The following is a 13,631-nucleotide window of genomic DNA, read 5'->3' as shown; positions in this document are numbered from 1 at the left end:
TGTTTTTATAATTCTCCAAAAGCATATCCACAAAGAACTATGACAAAGTTTTCCTTTTGTTGGAGGCAACCCTCCCATATAGCCAAAAGTCATTTGGTTGGAATTATGTAGAGAGTTTGGTTCCAGACCAAAGTCTAAGCATTCTCCAAAATAGCACCAATAGAAATTGACTAATATTAATGAGGCAAACTGTGATACTTAGGATGCAAAGTATATGGTCTGGGATTGGAGAAATGAGTTAAGTTAGATCTCTATAGAAAGAGAAAGAAATTCAACAAGACCCTTTTGATTGTCTTATCTTAAGCTCACTTGGTAAATGAAGGATGTCGAGAGGAGTGTTCAAATCATGATTCATCTTACTATAATATCCATAATTACAATGCAATCAATGAGCCCATTGAAAGTCTCTGTTGGACTACTCCTATTTCTCCCTAGAAAGTTCACAGATGAGAAACATGCTCTCACCTTTACTTTTTGCTAAAGACACTTTATACCATGGCTATCACAGCAGACCTTTGGCTTTCTGTTTAAACACCTTCAAAATTAAATCACTAACCTGTCTGCCTCAAGTCTTTAGGTAGAGTATTCCTGTCACTGCCCCTCTAAAAAAAAAAAAAAAAAAAAAAAAAAACCACTCAAACATTACTCTCTATGTAAATTAATGTGAATTACTATCCTCTGTGGTTATAACCAAAGACTTTCTGGAATAACCTCAAGTTCAATTCTGTATTTTTTTCTTCCCACCTTTGCAGCAAAAATTTTTTTCAAAAGCCAGGTCAGAGGGAAGTCAAATCTGAGTCCTCCCCTAATAGGTTTCTTGGGAGATCCAAAATTGTAAGGAGCTTCTTGGTGGGCTTCAGTTCAATCCTTTAAACACTACTCTGAGAGCATAAGTGATCAATTTCTTGGCTTTGTGGATAGAACACTGTATGGTATAGTACTAAGCAAATATCAGTTCTGATGTTGAAGCTGAGCACTTACCTGAAATAAAAGGTTTTATGTATTTCATTTCAGAGAAACACCACCTAAGGATAAAACAAAAGCTCCTGATTAGTCCAGGCCCTGCTGATATAATATTTACTATTTATCAAAATTTACCATGTCCTGGTCGCTTCACTCTGTGCTTTACATAGATCACCTTAATTTTCACTAAAATCTGGGCCTAGAAAAAGGGTATTACTCTTTCCTACAGATGAAAAACCTGAGGCCTAAGATAAAGTGGTTTGCTTAGGGTCAATACAATCAGACAGCGGTAGAATCACAGTGGTAGAGATTTGAATCCTTGTTTGCCAGACTGCTCTTGACCACAATTCTGTATCATCTCTCTTGTACACTTGGCACATGAAGAAACAATTGTCAAGTGCATTTCTAGGACAGTAACTGAGAACTGTGGTTATGGTTCAGAAGTATAAAGTCTTAAATGCCCACATGCTTCTCTTTCATAGATCTGGCACTGAGCTCAGGAGGAAATCCACTATTATACTATGTCCCCACATTTCAGCATCCCTTATTTCTTTATTTTTGACTCAGAACCTCCTACAGCAATCTTCCCCACAAGCATGGTCCATGAACCAAATGTTTCAAAAACATGAAAAGTCTCTGAAAAAACAAGACACCTGGCCCCCACTCTGGATGTACTGGACTCAGAATCTTTCAGTATCTCAGAGGAGTGACAACAAGAAACTCAGGAGGTTCTTTTGCCTATAAAATTTTAGACTATTCATTGCCTTGCAGCAAAACAGCTAGCATAAATGAAAGGAGGTAAATTGAAAGCTAGCTTCAGTAATAATCAGTCTGACATTGGGTCAGATTGGTATTAAGAAAAAGATAGGACAGAGATCTTGTGAGAAGGCATAGAGTCACAACATTGTTTTGAAGCTGGAAGAGATCTTGGAAATTGTCTAGTCTAATGTTTTTAACAGCGTTCCATGGAGGCTTAGGAGTTCTAAAATGGGATATTTTAGCTTCTGCAGAAGCTCCACTGGTAACCTGGAATTTTGTGTAAGATCATATCTTAATAATGGTTTTGCTGATTTAAACAAACAAAACAAACCTTGGTTGCAAACGAGGAGTTAAAAAATTTTTTTTGAGGTCCAGCTTTCATCCCAAATCAATTAGATCAAACTTATGCTAGTTAATACCGGGCATCAGCATTTTCCAATACCAGGTGAATTCAGTGTAGCCAAAGTTAGGAACCACTGTACAAATCTGCTCTGTGCTTCCTCACTTGAAATAAAACAAAACTAAGACCCAAAGAATTTAAAGGAGGTTTGGATTGAAACCAGAATCTCTTGACTTCTAGCTCAATATACTGTGTTGTACTCTCCACAATCCAGAATAAACCAATTATTCCTCTAAGACAGAGAGTACAAAAATCAAGATTATTACGTAACCTCACATTTACAGAGTTCTCTGGACTTTAAAGAGTACTTTATATTCTCTTTTTAGATTCTTATAAAGATACTGTGAATTAGATAGGGCAAAACTGTAACTGTTTTAGACATGAGGAAATCAGAAGTCAATTAAGTTAACTCACAGTGGCTTAGAAGTAAGGCCAACATTAAACTCTTTATCTTCTAATTTTGGATTAAGTAAATCTAATTTAGCAAGTGTTTGAGTGCCTCATATGTGTTAGTTAAACATGGCCTAAGATGCAAAAATAAGACATTATCCATGCCCTCAATTAGTGTACAAACTTCTTAGAAAAAACAGAGATAACTAAAATACTGTGCTGTCTGGCTTATCCCTTGGACTAGCAGAAGCTGAAAACATTCCTTGATTGGCCTCGATAATGAAGTCCAATTCTCTTCAAATTCAGTCTGTGGCTTCTAATTTCTTTCTGGCTATGGAAACTAATTTTAGGGAACTCAAGGGATTTGTACATAGCTATTGCACCTGTAGGCAAGGCCACAGAGCTGAAAAATGTTTTGATGGGGGAGAGAAGATGGGTGCAATTTCAGTGAGGTTCATTTCATAATCTCTGAAGCCAAGGATATGATTCAGCAAAAGACTGGTATATTCCAAAACAAAGGACTGGATGGATAAGAAAGAGTATTCACATAAATAATTATTTCCTTTTCCACAGCATTTTAATAACTAGACAGCTTACAATTTATGTTGAAGATAAGTACTATACACCAAAGGGGAAAATAACATGTAAGAAAGAGTATTTCTATCAGTAATTCAGAGTGGTGGAGAAGGTCACAGATGGACAGGAATGTTCAGACAACTTTTGCATGAGGAATTCATCAGACATTGCAAAATGTTGCCATCCATATTTTACTACATAAAAGATAATGAAAGAGCCAGGAAACCATGTTTTATTTATGAACTGAAACAAGTTGGCCAAGAATGGTCTATCACAGTTATTCTCAAACTTCAACTTGCATCAGAATTACCTGGAAGGCTGACTCTCATAAACTTCTGATTCAGCAGGTCTGTGGTACGGCCCAGTGATTTACATTTCTTACAAAGTCAGGTGATGGTGATGCCATGGGTTCAGGTCTCACCATTTGAGAACTGCTGGTTTATCATAAAGTCCACAATATACTAGATACACACAGGTGTGCACACTTGCTTGTTGCAAATTATGACAATTTAGTTAATTCTCTACTATTGACTTTGTAAATTATACTCTCCCCATCAACCTAATGGCCAACAGTAAGACTAAATCAGGACGAAGTTACAGCTAGTCACTTAAGAAGACCATCTATTTAAGAGCACAAATGAATAAGTTTATGAAATACATGTTTGGGTACACAAAAGTGAGGTACATCTAACAACTAGGAAATGACATTGCCCTTTAAAAGCCTTTACTTATCTTGCGGCAGACATGAATTTTGTTTCTTCTGCTTAAGAGAACACTCTTTGGACCTCTCTATACCTTAAATGTTACCCAAGATTCCATCCTCATTTTTTTTTCTCACTACTCTTCCTGAGTTTTCTTAACTACCCCCCAGCTTTATTTATATCAATGGTTAATGACTTTGTTCAGCTTAAGAAATTCCTTTGAGAATATGATTAATGCTACAGACTTTCTTCATAAAACTAAATGTACACACCTATATACATTTTACATCAAATTCAAGACATTCAGAGATTTTTCACTCAAGTCCGAAGGCCCCAGGTTAAGAATTCCCTATCTGTATGATCTGTAATGATTCAAACATCTATATTCTTCAGCCTTATTTTTTATCCTGAGTTTCAGTATTACATATCCAAATATCTACTTAACATCTGTTTTTGGATGTCACACAAATGTCTCAAAATCTATAGGTACTGGGGCGCCTGGGTGTCTCAGTTGGTTAAGCGTCTGACTTTGGCTCAGGTCAAGATCCCACAATTCATGGGTTCAAGCCCTGTGTCAGGCTCTGTGCTGACAGCTCAGAGCCTGAAGCCTGCTTGGATTGTGTGTCTCCCTCCCCTCTCTGCCCCTCCCCACTCATGATCTGTCTCTCTCAAAAATAAACAAACATTAAAAAACCTTTTTTAAAAACCTATAGGTACTGAGGAATGACTGCTTAATATGGATGGTGTTTCCTTTTCGGGTGATGAAAAAGCTCTGGAATAATTAGTGATGGTTGCACAACATTGTGAATATACTTAATTTCACTGACTTGTGGTTATATTTTTATATGGTTATAGTAAGTTTCACTTGTGTATTTTACCACAATTAAAAAATCTACACTCACAAAACTGAAATCATCTCTATTCCCCATCTCTCGCACCCAAAATCTGTGCGTTCTCTTGTATTTCCTTTGAACATCAGTTACTAATCATTTACCTAGTGGCCCAAGCCAGATGAGAGTCATCTTGACAGTGCTCTCTTTCACTCTTCCATTTGTAATTAATCATGAAGTTCTGCATATTCTCTCATTAAGATTTGAATTGAGACAGTCACCTACTTCCTCTATTCCCAAAGCTTCTAGCTAAGTTCACCATTAACCTCAGAGACTCCAGTTTTCCATCTTCCCACCCTCCAATCCTCACAATCACCCCCAGGACAAAGGCATTACTATCCCCATTTCACAGCTAAGGACACTAAGCCTTAGAGTGTACTTGCAATTTGAACTTAGGTAAAAGTTTCTGGGAAAGAGTCCACAGTAGTGACTTTTCCTTCCCTAGATCCCTTGTATGCTGGTTATTCTATGTGTTGTGTCTCCTCCCACCCAACTCCCTCTGCCCTGTTCTGGGAAGCTGACCTCTATGGACTACATCACCCGGACTACCTTGTCCCTGAGCTCCTATCTGAGTTTTGCCAATGGAAGGTACTAGCTGGAGACCTGAGGGAAGGAAGAGAGAGAAAGATTATTTTATTTCTTTACTTCCTTTCTGCTTATTGCAGCTGCTTAGTCCTTATGGCCATAGCTCTTGTCAGGCAGTTCCTCTTCCAGATTGTAGCTGTAGGTGGGCTCTGGTAACAAGACTCCCTTCCCCTTTCCTTTCAGGCCTAGGAGTCCTACTGACTTGCCACTGTTGGTGTGTTCCACCATTCCTTTCTAGTTTCTGTTAATACTGACCATACTTCTATAAATAGCCCTTTGGTTAAACTCTCTTCAGTTAAACTTTTTTGAATGCACCAGTTGTTTTTCTGCAAGGATTTTGACTGATAAAGTATGAAAACAATGAATGATATGTTCCTGTACTTTCATTCAACTTCTAGTATCTATAATAGAGTCTCCTTCCTTTCCTGTGATCCAAAGTTTTCCATCCTTCTGGGACTACCTGGTCTTCCAAGAAATCTCTCTAAATACTGTAACCTACAGAACAATACTGTCATTACCACTATTGTGCCGAATCTAGTATGACATTAGTACTCTATTGTGCTCTAATTCTATGATTGATAAGTTTTGTCAGTCTGACCATCCCTGCAAGGCAATAAGCTCCTTAGGTGTAGGGAACTTCAGCAATTAGAATCTCTAATGACAAACATATTTTAGTGGGAAGGAACCTTAGAGGTTACCCTAACTTCCTTATTTTATAGATTGGAGGTTCAGGTTTACACAGCTATGAAATAGTGGCAAACTGAAGTTCATAATCTAGATTCTTTCTATTGCTTCATCATGCTGTGATACTACACTGGGTACTTAGTGGACACTCAACATGCTGGTGACTCACTCCTAAATGCATTCAGTTTTTGTTTGTTCAATGCTAGGCCCTGTGCCTAGATAACTGTCTGGCACACAGTATGTGCTTGGCAAATATTTGCTCATTTGAACCTGCAATGAAAGACTAATTCCTTGCAGGTTAATCATATAAACTTGCTCATATAAACTCAGAGAATCATTTATAATAATAATCCCTTATACACCTGGAGAAAATGTGTAGTTTTCAACGTGCTTTCACATTTAAATGAGCCCATTTGCTCCAAGGTAGACATAGCAGAAATTATTAGTCTATTTTAACAGATACAGGAAACAGAGTCTCTGAGGAGTTAAAAATCAAGGTCCCTTTACTTGTATGTAGCAGAGCTGAGACCAGTATTCATGTTTTTTGACTCTCCAATACCATTTTGACTATTCCATGTTGCTTCTTCGGGTTTGCTTTTGCATCTAGGTATAGCAGGTTCATTCAGGAAATTCATCTAAATATTCACAATGAATAGGTAGATCATACACTTGTGCTCAAATGATTTTGTCCCTTTAAAAATCCACTGTTAAAGGTATTTCTACTTCTGATTAGGTACAGTCTGCAGAATATCACCATTCTTGATTATTACAAGGCCTGTTATTTCTCTCAGAGAGGAAGGTTACCATCTGTTGTGTTCTAGAACAAGGGATACAACACTTTTGAGACACCACTTCCTGTATAGACCAGAGCCAGGTGCTTTTATAAGTAGGTGTTGGAAAAGAAACAAACAACCTCTTGTCCGTGGCGTGACCTCACTGGAGAGGGGTTGACACAGTGGCTTTCTTCAAGATCAAATGCCAGAGAGGTACCTATAAATATTTTTATTGCATCCTCTCACCAAAAACACTTTGGTATAGAGTTCACCTGGGTTTTAGCTACTAGGATGATTTCTGATCCTAATCAAAGCATTGCAGAAACCAAAGACAACCTATAGATACATTATCTTCTTTGGATTTCAGTTTCCATTAAGAGCTCAAAGTATTGGCTCAGAAAAGGACCCAAACCAAAGTCCTACATCAGGGGTCACAAACTGAAATGCCTACCAGATGCCAGGCAAATAAAGCAAAGCCTACTGTAAGAAAACAAGGAGTAATGGAGTCTGTAATAAACTACAGTAAATTAACACTTGCTTCTCAACTCCAACCACAAGTTGCTTTGAGGGGAGTGTGAGCTAAGAGTCAACAGATCTTTTTTTTTTTTTTTTTTTCATTTTTAAAACTGGAAATCCGCATTTTTTAAAGTGTGAAGTTTGGTTTTAAAAAGCTACTAATTCAGGGGCGCCTGGGTGGCTCAGTCAGTTAAGCGTCCGACTTTGGCTCAGGTCATGATCTCAGGGTCCATGAGTTCACGCCCCCGTTGGGCTCTGTGCTGACAGCCTGGAGCCTGCTTCAGATTCTGTGTCTCCCTCTCTCTTTGACCCTCCCCCATTCATGCTCTGTCTCTGTCTCAAAAATAAACAAACATTAAAAAAAAAAAAAAAGCTACTAATTCAAACTTATAAGCCTGTTGCAAGCCTTGGGTAGCCAGCTAGAGTTTGACTTTTCTTTATGAATAGGTCTCCTGTGTCATATAAAAGAATTATAGCAAAGGTGTCACTTTCAAGTCAAATGTGGGGTAAGATTTATGCCTCTCCGTGAATGCGTATAGTGTTGGGAGAAGTGGACAAACTCCGTGAGTTAATAGGAAAGTGCCCTAGATAGGGATTTGGGGATCTATTTCATAAGGTAACTGAATAAATGTGTCCCACTTTGGGAAGTATTTGGTGGGGGATAAAGATCCCCTTTGCTAGGCATCTGGGTAAATATATCTTCTCTGGAATGTCTTGGAAACCCTAAGTATACTCAAGTACGAGAAGGGAGCAATAAGCTTGAAGAGTATCGGGAGAACAGTTTACAAGAGGAAGATGGACAGGTATAACTGCGAAGTACAGAGCTGTACGCATGTCGGTAGTATGTGGGTACAATCTCTTCTGTGTTGGGAGGGAGAAGGCAATAACCTCTCCTACGGCGCCACCTTCGGGCGCTTCTTGCTCACCATTGCTGTGCCGCCGTCAACTCCAGCAGCCTCCATCTTAACGCTTTCTGCGCAGGCGCCCTAGAGCCCCAGGGTCCCGCCTAGAGCAGAGCCCCGCCCCTGCCCACACCCCTCTCCTCTGGAGCCAGCCAACCGCCCCTCCCCACCAGTGTTTCTCAAAGGGGTCCTGGAGTAGTTGGCTTGTCTTTAAGTACTCGAGTGCCCTCTGTGCAGGCTGCTGGGCAACAGAAAAGAAATACTCAGAGCCTACCTTTGGGCAGATCACAGTCTTATGAGGGAAGACAGACAAATTGTAACTAATTAAAGTGTTGTGTGAAGGGGTTCAGGTTGGTTGGGTCCTAAAGGCTGCTAGGAAGTATCAAAACCTAGAAGACAGTGAAAAAGGCTGCAGGCCATTCTAGCAAGGGGGAACTCAATGTGCAAAGAAAGGCACAGAGAGGTAGAGGAGTGCACAGTGTGGTGAGGGTGAGGAGGGGTGGAGGAGGGGGAGGGGGAACCGCAGGGACTTGCGGTTTAGAATAGCTACAGGATGGTGGGGGTGTCTGCACTGTCTTGGAGGGTCTTAGAATTTCAGCCTGAAGGGTGTGATAGATAACAACTGAACAGCTTTAACAGGAGAGACTTACCAGAGTAGGTGAAGAGGGCAGGGGCAGCATGGAGGCAGGTGATAATCACAGTAATCCAGACAAGAGGAACTAAAGGCCACTACTTCACTTGTGGTACTGGGAAATGAGGTGAGACTGGATTCAACAGGCAAGTTTGAGGCAGAAATGATAGAGGGCAACTGGTTTGGGGAAAGAGAAGGAGGACGTTTAAAAATGACTGGGGAACTGAACTGCAAGGGTTTATTTAGCAAGCAAATGGAAGTGAGCTGGAAGACTGGAGTTAATCTGTCCTGTGCTCCCATTCAGCCCCCACCCCACAAGGGCTGAGAGACTAGGTGAGCGCTTTTCTTGCATAAGCTTCTGATTTCCAGACCAGGAGATCTCACTTATACCCTGTTTCCTCCCATATAGGAGACTTCTACTCCAGCTTTTCTTCTGGAATTTTCCCAAATGAAAGGCCAATGTGCACTCCTAGGCCTACTCCTCTGTCTGTACTGGCAGCCCCAGCCCTCTACCAATCTCCAGAGGCACACATCTCCCCAGAAGACCCTTACCTTGTCTTCACAACATGGACTAGTTTTCACTAGCGTATGTCATCTGCTACTCTTCTGGACCTTTTGCAGGGAGCTGATGCCCTGAATCCCATGACTCTGTTAACTGGATTGGTGGTCTCAGGTCCAGGCCAAGATGCTAGCCCATTACCTGCTTTACTGCGTGGTGCTTATCCAAAACTCCTTTAGGTCCCACCACTTGTGGGGTGGTGAGGAGGGAGGAGGCAGCGAAGGGCCAGGGGTACAAAATCTACCATTATACAGGATAGTCATTTCTACAGTTTTCCACACTTTAGCAGAATTACCAGACCCCAAAGGCTGCTATAAGATAATTTATTACACACTAGCCAAAAATGTCCTGTAACAATGGCACATACAATAATTAACAACAGCAAAGATGCTTAGTTTCTTGTTTCATGTAATGGCCAGCACAGCTATGGATAACACAGAGTCCTCAGGAGGTCCAGGAGGCTGCTACCAAGGGTATCCAAGAACCGTGTCACATCTCTGATGAAGGGTCTGAGAAGTCCATACAATCTCCTGAAAGAGTTCATCTCTGACCTCCCAGGAAATGTTGAAGCCCCCTCCATCCAGCCTGTACAGAGGAATCATAGTCCAAGTTCCCTCTGTAGGGTTGAACATCTGTGAGGGGAACAGCATCTGATCTAGATGAAAGGGAGGGAGGTCAAAGACTAGATTCTTTCTGCAAAGGGGAGGACAAACAGAAGGCAGTGGCCATAGGTGAAGAGGACTCTTTCTAGACTGGTTTCTACAATTTTTGGCTTTGTTCAGGGCCTACCCAAGAAGAAAATACAGCCCTCTCTCCTGGATCCTTCAACTATGCCTCAGGTACATACACAAAGGAATAGCCACTCATGTCTTGAAACATCACTGCTCCCTTTCCTATAGGAGTGAGGGAGGGGGACTCTTGGGCAGGTAGCCTGTGGTGCTTGGGTTCCAAAGAATATTCCTGCTCAGGGCTCTGAAGTTATCATGTGAACCTCATTCTACTCATGACATATAATTTGGAGAAAAGGATTAGCACAGGTCATTTCTAGAAGTTATCTTGTTCAGTTTCAAAGCCTTATTTTCACAAAACAGGTGGATCCTGGTTTTAGACTGCTTGAGGGACAGTCTAAATTCTAATTTGTATGTTCCTGCCCTGGCATACTCCAATCCAGACTATAGGGCTCAGTGACAACTGTAGGCTCAACTGACTAGCTAACCAGGCACATGCTCCAGGCTCTCTAATGGTTCAACAAGAACCATTGTTCTTCTAATGGTTTATATGTATGGGTCTAACTGAATAAGGTGTGGCATGGAGAGGGGTAGAGATGGGATAGGGAGTGAAGGGGTGTCTACCAACAATAATGGCTGACACTCTCAGAAATGTCTGTTCTACCTCCCTATGCAGTAACCCTGACAGCCCAGCTCCTAGCACCACAGACGTGCTGGTCAGGGACTCCTGAGCCTTTCTGAGAAAATATTCTCACCACCCCAAATTTTTCCTTAAACTGAAGGAGTCAGCCTCTTGACTATGAGGACCCTAAGCTGGATATATAGTAATTCTCACTGGCCCTGATTTGTGAAACTGATGCCATCCAGTTGGCACAGGAACCTGGGTGCTCAGCTCCCCTCTTCCATGGAACGAGACTCCGATTTGAGCTTCACAAACTCCCGAGCCACTTCGTCATTGCTCCTCTGAGACAGAATCCGGAGAATAGTCATGCCTGTCTCATCCATGTGGATCTTCCGGCCCAAGGGGCACCAGCAAGCACAGCTTCCCTTGGCTGCCACATCCCTCAGAGGCATCACAGCTAGCCCCAGAACACGATCCTCCCGGGCAAAGCAGTAATCCTTCACACATATTTGCAACTCATAGGCTTCTGGCCCCTCTTCATTTCCCAGGAGGCTGTGAGCATAGGATGGGTGGAGGGAGGAGGCCAGAGCTGAAAGAGCCTTCAACTGAATTTTCCCCAGCCACCATCCAACCCATCCCTCTTCTCCCCTCTCAAGTCTTACCCCCCAGCTCACCCCCATCCCAGAATCCTGCAGGTTCCCCACCCTGTAACTCACAAGTGGAATGTCTCATTATACTTGGGAGCCCAGTTGTTGCTCTTCGACTTGGTTGTGAACTTCCTCTTCTTATCACTTTGGTGTGGGCCAACCATGGTCACTTCCACAAAGGGCCGGAACATACCTGCTGTCTGCCACTTGAGGTCATTGGCAGCCACCACTGCCCAAACAAGAGAACCCTGTGAGGGATCCTACCAAGTGTTCCCAATTCTTGAGCCCTAGGTGGCATTCCCCTTGGAGGAAGGCTAAGTTAGAGGACTGGAATAAGCAGCCCCTGCCTTCAACTGATGAGGCCGCTGCATAAGAAAAGGTCTGAGACCTGTAAGTCTGTGCCACTCACCTTTCACTGTGACCTTGTGCTCCCCAGTTCCAGGATGTGTAAACAAATCCACCTGAATAGAGATTTCTCCCACAGGATCATCCACACCAGACCCTGAAGGACAGATAGACAGTTGATCCCTCATTGGAGAACTCTAAGACATCAGGCCTAATTATCCCAGGTGAAACTGAGGAGTTAGGAAGCCCACTTTACACCCTAGAGCATGAAGCAATCATCTAAAATAGCCATGGGGAAGTAAGCAATGGGAGAAGGGAAAGGAAGGGGATAAAGAATGAGGCTGTGTATTAAAGTACATTAGGCTAACAACATTTTAGGTGTAAGGTCTTCCAAAAATGCACAAGGAATCTGTCAGTTTCCCCAAACCTCTCCTATCTCCTAGGATGAAGAATTTTTCATTGAAAGGTACTGGAAGACAGTACTGCCACCCTCTATCTTTGTCTGGGAACTAAGTCCACCCTGTGGTGTCTCAATGGAACAATGTGGGTCCCTTCAAGCCAAAAGCAGCACCCTCCCACGTACCTTCAGAATCCTGAAGGTCACTGCTTGGGAGGCTGTCTTGCTCAGACTCTGTCCTACTCAAAACCTGGACCCCTCTACAAGCAACTTCCCAGGCCCAATCTCTAGCCAGTCTGTAGGCTCCCCTAAGCAGACATCTCACCAGAAATAAAACTTCTGCACCCCAGATAAAACTTCTTTATCCTAAGGTGGAAGGATGGGGGAATCCCAAGGACAGAACCATTATTAACCCCATCTCAGACTGTATTAATACATCACTCATCTCTGATACTTGGGACGGAGCTTCTGAACTTTGACACATGGCTCCCCTACAGCCAGCCTAAGAAGCTCATTCTAGTTCACAGGGGACAGGTGTTAGCCTATGTTAGATTCATGTGTGCAAGGTGTACAACATAAACATACCCTTTTCCGGCCGAATGTCCTCATTAGCAGTGAACCTAATACCTTTCCCATCATGCACTGAGTGAGGAAAGGCAAGTCAAGAGGTAGTAGCAGCAGTAGGATAGAAAAGAAGAACCAGTTAGAGGTCTAAGGAGTTAATAGCCATTCAAAGCAACTCTACACATTTTCTGGGGGAGTACAGAGATGAGGTGGAGAGGGAAATCAAACAGTTGAAGTCAGTGCCTGAATGCTCCAAATTAGACTTCATGGGTCAAGGATCAATGTAATCATGGGGAAAAGCAGAATATACATAGAGAAGGTATCTGAAATCAGCAGGGCAGGAAAGAGAGACATTGCAGGCTCTAATTTCTTGGCCTTAAATAATAAAGCAACGGGTATAAAAGGTACACACATCCATCTCGATCCTCCCCCTGCAGTCCCCACCTCTGCTCTTACCTCATATGTGCCCATTTCAGCCTTTCTTCATCTTTACATCTAGCCTAAAACTCAGTATATCTAAAAAGCCTTTTTGGATTAACTCAGATACTTCCCTGATGTTACAGGCCTTTCCATGTACAACTCTGTAAAAGATCTCCCTGTCCCCTTGAACAAGGCTCATAACTTCTTTCCTCCCTTTTCTTCCTATCCTGGACTTGAAATAAGAACAGATGTGGAAAATGGAGCAATACTGCAGGTCCTTTGTATCTTTTCACCTTCTATTAACTCTAGTCCAATGACTTGGATCCCACTTCCCCTCTAGGTCAGCTCTGTGCTCTGGATCAAAGGCTCAGTAAGGCCTAAGTCCTCCCATTCCCTCCATCAGGTTCTCTCCTCCAGGCAGCACACCTAAGTTTCCCAGAACAAGCAATAACAAATGTGCCTGAAAGTCTTTCCTGGGAGGGCCTGGCTCCTGGGTCAGGGTCAGAATTTCAGTCTGAACCATATCTATGTAGATGTGTTTTGTTATAGAGAGGCCTGCCTGGAGGCAGGGAGGGGTTC

The 13,631-nt window shown here is 42.3% G+C and overlaps 2 protein-coding genes across 9 annotated transcripts in view; both read right to left on the bottom strand.

Moving 5' to 3' along the window:
* Window positions 1-8,199, bottom strand: part of LOC109270178 (phospholipid-transporting ATPase FetA-like) — a 99,798-nt gene extending 91,599 nt beyond the window's left edge. Inside the window, exons 1-2 of the mRNA XM_053908084.1 lie at window positions 8,164-8,199; window positions 982-1,025 (exon numbers count right to left, since the gene is read on the bottom strand). Coding sequence (XP_053764059.1) covers window positions 982-1,009 — 28 coding nt within the window. The 5' untranslated portion in view covers window positions 1,010-1,025; window positions 8,164-8,199. The remainder of the gene's footprint in view (window positions 1-981; window positions 1,026-8,163) is intronic.
* Window positions 8,200-9,723: 1,524 nt separating this feature from the next.
* The window catches only part of UNC13B (unc-13 homolog B), a 252,575-nt gene continuing 248,667 nt past the window's right edge, over window positions 9,724-13,631 (bottom strand). For 4 of the 8 annotated variants that reach the window (XM_053908071.1, XM_053908080.1, XM_053908076.1 and 1 more), the window contains 4 exons: window positions 12,654-12,710; window positions 11,736-11,828; window positions 11,396-11,555; window positions 9,724-11,231 (listed from right to left, as the gene is read on the bottom strand). In XM_053908071.1, coding sequence (XP_053764046.1) covers window positions 10,946-11,231; window positions 11,396-11,555; window positions 11,736-11,828; window positions 12,654-12,710 — 596 coding nt within the window. In that variant the 3' untranslated portion in view covers window positions 9,724-10,945. The remainder of the gene's footprint in view (window positions 11,232-11,395; window positions 11,556-11,735; window positions 11,829-12,653; window positions 12,711-13,631) is intronic. The other 4 variants (XM_053908072.1, XM_053908079.1, XM_053908077.1 and 1 more) reach the window with 1 other exon arrangement.

Source organism: Panthera pardus, unplaced genomic scaffold (genome assembly GCF_024362965.1).
Source record: "Panthera pardus isolate Hobbes unplaced genomic scaffold, ASM2436296v1 HiC_scaffold_20, whole genome shotgun sequence".
Taxonomy (NCBI): Eukaryota; Metazoa; Chordata; class Mammalia; order Carnivora; family Felidae; genus Panthera; species Panthera pardus.
This window is presented reverse-complemented; position numbering and strand designations above follow the sequence as displayed.